The following is a 10,409-nucleotide window of genomic DNA, read 5'->3' as shown; positions in this document are numbered from 1 at the left end:
GGTTATAACATGAACTGCTTTGATGTGGAACCTGGTGTACCTGAGCAGGTGACCGAGTTAGCTCCCGCTACTGCCGGATCCACGGTTCACTTTGTCGATTATTAGGACGCAATTTTAAGGTGTTAGTAAGTAGGTATTTATCAAAGTTAAGGCCCCATTCTTTATGAGGCAATGAACGACATGCTGTGGACCCATGACTAACGTTAAGCGTAAAACACACGACCACGTGTTGGACGTTAAGACAGGAGGCTGGCGCACCAGTCGCCCGTAATGTCGCCCTCTGCTGCCATGCCGAGGTGCGGCCAAGTTTGGGGACCCTCGGGCTTCTAGGCCTGTTGGCTCCTGACTCTGCCTCTGCCACGGACGCTCTCCCGTGGAGCTCTCACTCTCGACGTAGCCCAATTAGTCTCGCTCCACAAACCTCTCGCATACGTTTACTTTCCACCGCCTAATGAAATACGCCTGGCCCGTCGTAATATACGAATCTCATTTTTCTGCGTCATAAATAACACCACTTAACTGCTCTTGTTACTCTCATTTCCATTTCCCACATCTCCGTCGGGTTCCACCAATCTCATCGTGGTTTTATACCGCCATTCACGGAAAGACTAACAAGGGGATCGTGCCAACCTATCATCACCGACTTCGCCCAAATTTATGGTCTATGCAAGGCATTGTCAGAATTGAAAGCGACAGAATCTCCAGATGGCCTAGCGTTTAGAGCGTGACGTAAGCCATTTATGCTAGCACAGTTTCAAGGTACTGACTGCCACTACGAATGGAGCAGAGAAGACTAATACGAGTACTGTGGGTTCAGTCCCCTATGTACAACCACTTTTCTTCAGTTTTGTCACTTATGCTGCAAATGAACCGAAATAAAGCTCAGTACATTGTATTTATTAAAACTTTCTTTAGAGGCATGGAAAGGAAAGACAAAGGAAAATTTAGGATCGCGAATAAATTTCCAGGAAGTGGTTGCAATACGTACACGGGAACTTCGTATTTCAAATTTGATTATCTTATTATTTTACAGTCGATTATTCACGCATGAAAACAGGGAAACTGAGTATTCACGTGCAGCTGCCGAGGATTGCTCGAAGGTGAAAATGAGACCAAGGGAAGTCCTGAACACTTTAATTGCTGTCCCTTCTCGGAAAGTTATTTACAGAGTCCTCGTGGCCGCTGTCAGTATAATCCATTCGTGGAGATTATTTGCAACCCCAAATTTTCTTTAGAATTTCCATTTCGTTCCTTTTATGAAGATAATAAAAAATATAATATACTGAGCATTATTTCGGTTTATTTGAAGTGTAAGTAATGTAAAATCTGAAATGAAGAAGCTAGGGCCTTGAACACTTGATACCTTTCTGTATCCTTTCCGCTGTGCCAACTGCTACCTTTAACCTGTTGTAATATAAATGTCTCATTTGTTGTTCGACCAACGATGTCTTTTTCCCTACAGGCTTGGCCATCTGGAGGTCCCACTTTTTTCATTTTCATTTCAGGCCAAGCCCTACATGTACCATCAATTTGGACGAAATCCGTGATGACGAGTAGGCGCGATCCCCCTGTAAGAAGGAGGCTGGTCGGAGGAGATCTAGAGGATGTTGTGTGAAGTATCTGTCCCCCCTGAACTTCTTATTTTATCAGACCTCTTGACGCTTTCAATTCGATTCCTTCCTACAGTGTTATGATATAAGATGCTTTCAATTCGATTCCTTCCTACAGTATTTTCATATAATGAGTCTCTTGTAAGCTCGTTCTTCATCAGACGTTAAACACTAATACATAAAATTTAAAAAGGTCTCTGTGACTATCAGAGTAGATTACTAAGAGCTTATGATAGACTATAATTAGTTGTACACAAACTTGATCCATAAATGTATATAAAAGACAGAGCTCTCCTAAACCTGAAGGTTAGTTTGAAGACTGTAGTGCTTTACTAGGCAAGGTGCTAGACGACAGGAATATCCTTACCTTCCTCCGACCTTTAACCAACTTCTTCCAACATTTATTGTGGAACTTATAACTACATGTGGGCCCAGAAGCACGGTTTGACTAGCGTTTTTCACGTACCTGACTTTGTCAGCCGAGAAAGAAAGGGTAACCTACATTAGATAAGCCAAGATTCTGTTTGTCTCACTTAGTCCATTATTTAAACACCGGAGTCCTATAGCGTTTACTTACGGATAAATAGCAGGAGATGCTACTGTGCTCTTCTTGTCTGTAATTTACGTAAGTCACGCCACTCCAGAAACTGGTTTCTGTTGTTCCTAATGTCGGCGCTTGTGGCTGTTTCTTGTTACAAAGAACTAACAAGAACAACTTATATTTTTCCCAGCAAAGTTTTCAATGTCTCGTGAAGCCACCAGCACAGAAGTAAATTCACACTTTGCACAGGACTCTTGATAAAAGCAGTGCGTGCTAAATTACTGTGAGAGGAGGCGATAGGAAAGGCATGCGGCCTTTCCACTAACAAAGTCAATTTCAGAGCAGCATGCTGAAGATATGGCATAAAGCCATGAAAAAGATGAGGAAGAAATGGTACTTCTCTAAGTCAGTGTATATAAAGCACTCTTCACGAAACATACGCGCATTCACCTTATGCGGCACTGAAGATGTTACCGATATAGTTGGTAACATCTAAGAAGCGCTCTAATAGATTACCTCGTTCGCCAGCATCAACGAGGTCTGCAGCATCTGCCTCGCAAATTCTGTATGTCTCCTTCACATCGTTTATTTGGGTCCGCTCAACTTTTAACTTTAACAAATGTGCTAGAAAGTGATTCCGCACTATAATGTTTGTTGACATCCTCTTACGCCGGCCGGTGTGGCCGTGCGGTTCTAGACGCTTCAGTCTGGAACCGCGTGACCGCTACGGTCGCAGGTTCGAATCCTGCCTCGGGCATGGATGTGTGTGATGTCCTTAGGTTAGTTAGGTTTAATTAGTTCTAAGTTCTAGGCGACTGATGATCTCAGAAGTTAAGTCGCATAGTGCTCAGAGCCATTTGAACCATTTGAACCATTCTCTTACATCGCTGAATCAGACGTTTCCTGCTTCGTCCACCCAACAGTTGTTTTACCCTTCACTGCAAAGCTAATGGGGGGTCTGCCTATGGCGTAGAAAGTAATTTCGCATCGCATTAGTCTCGTACTACTGCAGTGTCATGAACTTTGACCCCTTGCAGTTCTCTGCTATATGTGTATTCGATAAATATTTTATTTAATTTGTTTTCACAGGTTGGTTTATTTTTCTAAACGACAAAATTTTCTGTTATTTCCTAACATGCACAGGGGAAATCTATGAAATGTTGAACGTTAAAGATTTTTAATATAAAATCCTTTAATGGTCCAGATCACAATATTTTAAAAATCATTGCTTGTTAGTTTCGGCTGTATCAGTCGTTACCGATCTGGGATGTTAGAAAAAATTGCGCATGAAGGGGAAAATGAATGTAGCATTAATAGCAATAAGTCTTCACTTAATCTTGTGATTAGGCACTGCACACATTTTATTAACTGGTATGTATTTGCCTTCGTTTGCATCTTGTTAAATTTGTGAATGCGCTTTACACTATTTTCCCCTTTATGAGCAATTTTCTGTAACATTTCAGATCTGAAGATAGCTGATTGCTCAGCCGAAACTGGTAACCAGTGATTATTAAAATATTGCAGTATGTACTATTAAAGAAGTTTATATAAAACATCTTCAACTTTTGACGACATTTTTTTCGTCAATGTTTGTGAGTACCACTGTAAAAACACAAGTGCAGTTTAGGCTTTAATTCATTATCAAGTGATGTAGATGCTAAAATACAGTAACAGTTAACATCCAGAAAATAAATAAAGTGGAAAAAGAAATAAAACAAAAATTGTGTGGTTCTTGTCCTTATACTCACACGTGTCAGTATCACACCGCACGAGAATGGTCTGCGATACTTACAAGTGTGCACCACAAAACAAGTTCTTCCAGAATCATTTCCACGTGTAGTACACGGTGAACTTGAATACTACCCACAAAAGGTCGGATATTATTCTGATATATTTTGGAGTAAGGGATTCGTGGTCTAAAGTTGCTCGTTACAGAGTAACAATGCAAGTATGATTAATTCGGTATGCTTTCCTAGATATCTTTGTTTTGTAAAAATGCAATGTGAAGACTAATGTGGGCATTACTGTTGACAAAGGCAAGTACCACAAGTGAATAGCGTCGACGTTTGCACTGTTTCTCTGGTATTTTCACCGCAATGCTTATATAGTGAAAGTGAAGAAGAATTGCAGGAACTGTTGAATGGAATGAACAGTCTAATCAGTACAGGATATTGATTAAATGTAAACCCAATTAAAAAAATACGGAAATAAGGAGGCGTAGGAGAAATGAAATTAGCGATAAACTTATCAAAATTGGGGTTCACGAAGTAGACGAATTTAAGGAATTTTGCTGCCTAGGCAGCAAAATAGACATGACGGAAGGAGCAGACTAGCACATACAAAGAGGGCATTCGAGGAGAATAGAAGCTTGTTTCTATCAAACATCGGTATTAATTTGACGAAGAAATTTCCGAGAATGCACGTTTGGAGCACAGCATCGTATGGTAGTGAATCATGGATTGTAAGAAAACTGGTAAAGAAGACAATCGAAAAGTTGGCGATGTGATGCTTCTCCGGAGAATCGACGACGATAACAACACGTGAAAAACGTTGACAAGAAGAAAGGAGGGTGACAGAACATGTGTTAAGACATCAAGGAATAACTTCCATGGTATTTAACGGAGCTGTAGTGGGTAAAAATTGTAGCGGAGGACAGAGATTGGAATGTATCCAACAAATAAACTGGCGTTCAAAATATAACTTTCACATGATAAGATACTGCCAAGTGACATAGCTCCATGAAACTTGGACCATACATAGTAAGAATTACTGCTGTACAGTGCCGTACAGTAGAGAAGGTGACTGAAAGAAAATGCAATGACACGAACAGAAATGACACATTTATTCAAAGGCAATAATTACACTGAAGTCACCTCGATTTGTGGTGGTACTCTGGACACTAAAGATGTGGGATAGGGTTCTTAACACGGTGTGTGATCACCACGGAGAGCAATGCATCCTCTGCATGGTGCTCCATGATGACCGCAAGGTTGGTAATTAGTTCTTGTGGTAGGGAGCTCCATTCCACCATCAACCCGGATGCTAACTACTGGATGGCCGTTGGTGCATGTGGAAGTGCTGCAGTACGTGTCCCCGAGGCATCCTATACGTGCTCGATGGGATTTGAACCGAGAGAATGTGAAGGCCACTCCATTCGCTGAAGACCCTCTCGTTCCTCCAGCTCCTCCAGCTGTGCTGTTCGATACGGTCGCGCATAGTCAGCCATAAGAATGAAGTTAGGGTCGAATGCACAGGGGGGAAGGAGTACAATGTCACAATGACGTTGACCGGTGAGTGTGTCGTATTCAAAGATTTGGAGGCAGCACACCAACGAAACATTACGCCTCCCCACACCATAACGCCCGGAACTCCAAAACGAATATGTTCGACGGCGTTCCTGGGTGCATTACGTGCTTTCACCTTTCGCTACATGAGGGTACGTCCAGCATCACGACTCAGACTGAATCACCTCTCATCCGAGAAGGGTATGCGACCCCACTCCTTGTTGGTCCACCACCTGCGCTCTTGGTATCATCGCAAACGGTGAGGCCGACATACGAGATTTAAAGGAACACAACGTACTTTCATCGGACAAAGGAACTACCCGTATGCAGCCGCCGTGCCACTATGGAGAGTGACACTGCGAGCCTTGGAGTCCTATTAAATGTGGCAACAGTCGCACCCTTTGTTTGACATGGATACCTCCTTCCCTGTTGCACGATGCAGCAATCAACTGCTGTCCTAGTTGACAGAGGGAGACCACCTTGTCTCCTTCAGGCAGCAGTGCCTGTGGTTTGGAACGCTCCCCATGCACGTGAAACAATACTGTGAGCAATACCAAACTCTTGGGCTACACTCGTCAAACTTGGTCCCTCTTCCAGTTTCCCGATGATTCTCCTCGTGAAGTTCTCCAAGTGTTATCTCCGGGCCATGCTCTAATGAATAAAACTGCCACAGTGCACAGTACTATTCGGCGAAGTGGTAACCTGACCCTTGAGGGATCTAGCATGGTCGCTTGACTAGGTCCTCTCACGTTTCAGTTCAAAGTAGTATCTATTGTTTCCTCGCTGTGCAAGCAAGAAAAATAATCACTAAAAGTGATCGCAGGGAATACCTTCACGGGATGACAGGACAGTCTGCTGTTGGCGTCATTAATTTTATTTAAAGCGATAAGGAGAAATGTCTGATAGTGCCGACAGAGAAGACGAATGAAGTTGCAAACAAATGTTGGTAAGAAGTAGTTAAGCAAGTCAATGGTGGGCAAATTGTGGAAGGAGGGACGCGGTGTCGAGAGAAGCAGGATTGTCCAGAACGTTCTTCAAACCAATGCGAACAATTGTGACCCGTGACATGGGCATTGTCATCCATAAAAATTCCATCGTTGTTTGGGAACATGAAGCCCACCAATGGCTGCAAATGGTCTCCTTGTAGTCGAAGATAACCATTTCCAGTCAATGATCGGGTCAGTTGGACCAAAGAACCCAGTCCGTTCCATTATAGCTTGCAAAGTGCCTTTTTGACAACTTGTGTCCATGGCTTGTTGGGGCCTGCACCACACTCGAATCGTACCATTCAGCTCTTGCCAACTGAAATCGTCACTCAGGCGACCAGGCCACGGTTTCCTAGTGGTCTAGGATCCCACCGATATGGTCACGAGCCCAGGATAGGCGCTGCAGGCAATGTGGTGCTGTTAGCAAAGGCGTCGATCTTCTGCTGCCATAGCCCATTAACGTCAGATTTCACCGCACTGTTAACGGATACGTTCGTGGTAAGTCCCACATTGATTTCTAGGGTTATTTCACGCAGTGTTGCTTGTCTCTTAGCTCTGACAACTCTGTTAAGTGAAGGCCGTCACCCGTTGCGTTGTCTTTGAAGAGAGGCAAAACCTGAAATTTGGTATTCTCGGCACGCTCTTGACATTGTGGGTCACGGAATATTGAATTCCTTAACGATTTTCGAAATGTAATGTCCTATGCGTCTAACTCCAACTGCCATACCGCGTTCAAAGTCTGTGATTGGCGTCGTGAGCTTATAATCGTGTCGGAAACCTTTTCGCACATCACCTGAGTACAAATGATAGCTCCGCCAATGTGCTACCCTTTTATGTCTTGTGTACGCGATATGGTTAAAAAATGGTTCAAATGGCTCTGAGCACTATGGGACTTAACATCTGTGGTCATCAGTCCCCTAGAACTTAGAACTACTTAAACCTAACTAACCTAAGAACATCACACACATCCATGCACGAGGCAGGATTCGAACCTGCGACCGTAGCAGTCCCGCGGTTTCGGGCGATATGGTTCAAATGGCTCTGAGCACCATGGGGCTTAACTACTGAGGTCATCAGTCCCATAGAACTTAGAACTACTTAAACCTAACGAACCTAAGGACATCACACACATCAATGCCCGAGACAGGATTCGAACCTGCGACCGTAGCGGTCGCTCGGCTCCAGACTGTAGCGCCTAGAACCGGTCTGCGACACCTGCCGGCTGTACGCGATACTATGCATATTGGTGCCTCATGAGTTTGTCACCTTAGTGTAAATTTTACAGAGGAGTGTAATTGAAACGAAACGCAATTACTCTGTTACTGGTCCACCCTACATATTCTAGATTCGCTTTCTCGGTCCTTCTGAATATGGTAAGAACGCTTAGATGTTTACGTTGGCATCTCCGTTATTCTCCGACAATGGGCGTGAGTGACGAATCTGCAGACGTGTTAGCATACCGCGGAGACATAGGCACACGCGCGGCGGCGTCGCGCCGTTGCCGAACACAATGGGCAGCGGGCGAGCGGGCCGCACGATCGCTTTGTCTCGCGGCGCGGAATACGTTAGGCGCGGCGTGGCGTGTCGGGCGGCCGGCACCCCGTCTGACGCTTCCTGCCGCCCCGCGCTTCCTGTGCAGCCGGTGGCCGCGCACTCCGCACCACTCCAGTCCGCTCCAGTCCAGTCCAGCGTGCGTCCGTCCGGCGGCCGACGTGCGTGCGCCCTCTTCTCGCGGGCCGGCGTCAAGGGCGAAACATCGGGGGGCACGCGAGCGTGGCGTCCGAGAGCGGTCGAGTTTGTGGAAAGTTAATTGCGGCGAGTAAAAGTGAGAAGGCTCCGCGGCTATCGACGGCGACGCGAGGGGCGCCCGGGCCGCGAGCAGTGCCCGCGCGGCCATGCAGCATGCTGGCCAGCTTGCTGGGCTGTCTGCGCTGCCGCAGGGGCGACGCGGTGCGAATCGCCGACGGCGCCGCTCCCACTCCCGCTCCCAGGGAGTATCGATACACTTACAGGCGGCGCTCTTGGCCGTACAGTCCCGAAAAGCTCGCTTCCAGAGCTGCCGAAGTGGCGGAAGTGAAGGATCAGCGAAACGAAGAGGATCGTCTGTCTTCTGGAGACGGTGCTGAAGACACGACAGGAGACGGTAATGGAGATCGTCATAATGATTGCGCCAGCCATGAAGAAGTTCGTGATGGGGAATATCTCGATCGAGGCATACAGCGCAGTGCCACTGCTGATAACACCGATCTACTTGGCGCAGCCAATATTGCTCAGAGCTCAACCGCCAAGACTGAAACCAACGTTGCGAGTTCGCTCAGCAGCGCACCTACCACGTTTACCGAAGTGTCTCTACGAGGCGCGAGGTCTCGGAAGCAAACGGCTACTCGACGTACGGACCGACAGCCGAGTGTGCCTGCCGACGACCTGCAGAATCCTGTTAAACGAGACACAGACGGTGACACGTCGTCTGTGTCTTCACAGTCGACGAGGACGTCCGTTGAGAGGGAAAGCGACGATGCGGCTGCGGAGCCACTGTTCGAGAGAAGAGGAGTCGCTGAACCACTGCGAGTCCCCATCGCTGCTCCAAGTGATGGTACTAGTGGATGGTTTTGTTGCTGCCATCGAAAGCCGAAGGTTACGAACCGTCGACCTGCACTGACACCGAAAAAGAGGTCTCGACTGCATACAGTTCGAACACAGACGACGGATGTTCTGAAAACAAGTGTAGACGGGTGCAGTGCGATTTCAGTGAGCGTTTCGCCTAGTGCTCTTCCGACGGACGAAGAACTGGGTGTCAAAGCTATAGAGGACAGTATTTGCCACAGTAGTGACAGCCTAGAAGATTACGGCCAACCGATAACGACCTCAACGCCCCACAAGAACGCCGACCTCTGTGACAAATCTCGTTTCCCAGAGAGCGGGCGTCGACCCAGGAGACCGCGACAAGAAATTCCTTCCTCGGACTCGCGCTGTAGAAGTTCGCGCTCGAAAAGCGAAAGGACTGAGGAAAGTATAGCCTCGGTGTTCCCGTCGTGTCCAGCCGAGAACGTGGTTTTCTCCAGTTCCGTCCAAAGGAAGCGAATGTTGCGGGAGAGCGACGGCGCGAACCAGCTGGCCGGGGATAATGACGGGGGATTCATGAGCGGCGAAGTGTTGCTGGACAGCCGCGTCGTCGCGGTGAGGGAGACCGCCAGGACTGGACCGGCAGGCGGTGGTCGCGGCGCGCGGTCGCTGTTGCTGTGCTGTGGCGGACGCAGCGCCGGACGAAAGAAATCGCCGCCCAGGCGGAAACTCCGCGTCGTGCTCCGACACCGCCGCAGGAAGAGCGGGCCGCGCCACCACAGGGGGCAGCACTGCTCTGACGTCACCGATAGGCCGTCCCTCAAGGTGCACAACTACCGGTGAGTGCGGCCGCGGCCACTGAACCCTTCGGCTCACGTCTACTGTCGAAAAAAAAAACTACGTCTACATTTGTTCCCTTGCTATTGGCGTCTCCTTCAGGCACAACATCTCCTTGAACATCAAAACGGGTATTATCTACACCGACCACCACAAATATATTTGTTTTTCCGGAAGCAAAAAGAAAATTTATCCAGCAAATTTAATTTAGCCAACAGGGGGCTTTCTTATAACAGCGTTCATTACGAAGATATAAACAGCAGCACGTCTTTTTAGGGTTTCGTGCCTCAGTCTGTAAAAACGGAAACCTTACAGTATCGCTTTCTTGTCCGGCCAATTTTAAAGAACCCCTTTTCTCACGAAAGTTCTAATTTATGTCACATATTAAGGTTTACGGTCTTTTGGAGGTGTAAATATGTTGTTGTTGTGGTCTTCAGTCCTGAGACTGGTTTGATGCAGCTCTCCATGCTACTCTATCCTGTGCAAGCTTCTTCATCTCCCAGTACTTACTGCAACCTACATCCTTCTGAATCTGTTTAGTGTATTCATCTCTTGGTCTCCCTCTACGATTTTTACCCTCCACGCTGCC

General features: G+C 46.9%; 1 protein-coding gene across 1 annotated transcript in view; it reads left to right on the top strand.

The window, feature by feature from the left end:
- The first annotated feature begins 8,441 nt into the window (after nt 1–8,441).
- Nucleotides 8,442–10,409, top strand: part of LOC126154484 (espin) — a 485,111-nt gene continuing 483,143 nt past the window's right edge. Inside the window, exon 1 of the mRNA XM_049916140.1 lies at nt 8,442–9,822. Coding sequence (XP_049772097.1) covers nt 9,503–9,822 — 320 coding nt within the window. The 5' untranslated portion in view covers nt 8,442–9,502. The remainder of the gene's footprint in view (nt 9,823–10,409) is intronic.

The sequence above is a fragment of the Schistocerca cancellata genome, chromosome 2, assembly GCF_023864275.1.
Source record: "Schistocerca cancellata isolate TAMUIC-IGC-003103 chromosome 2, iqSchCanc2.1, whole genome shotgun sequence".
NCBI lineage: Eukaryota > Metazoa > Arthropoda > Insecta > Orthoptera > Acrididae > Schistocerca > Schistocerca cancellata.
Note: the sequence above shows the minus strand (reverse complement) of the source record. Positions and strands in the feature narration are given on the sequence as shown.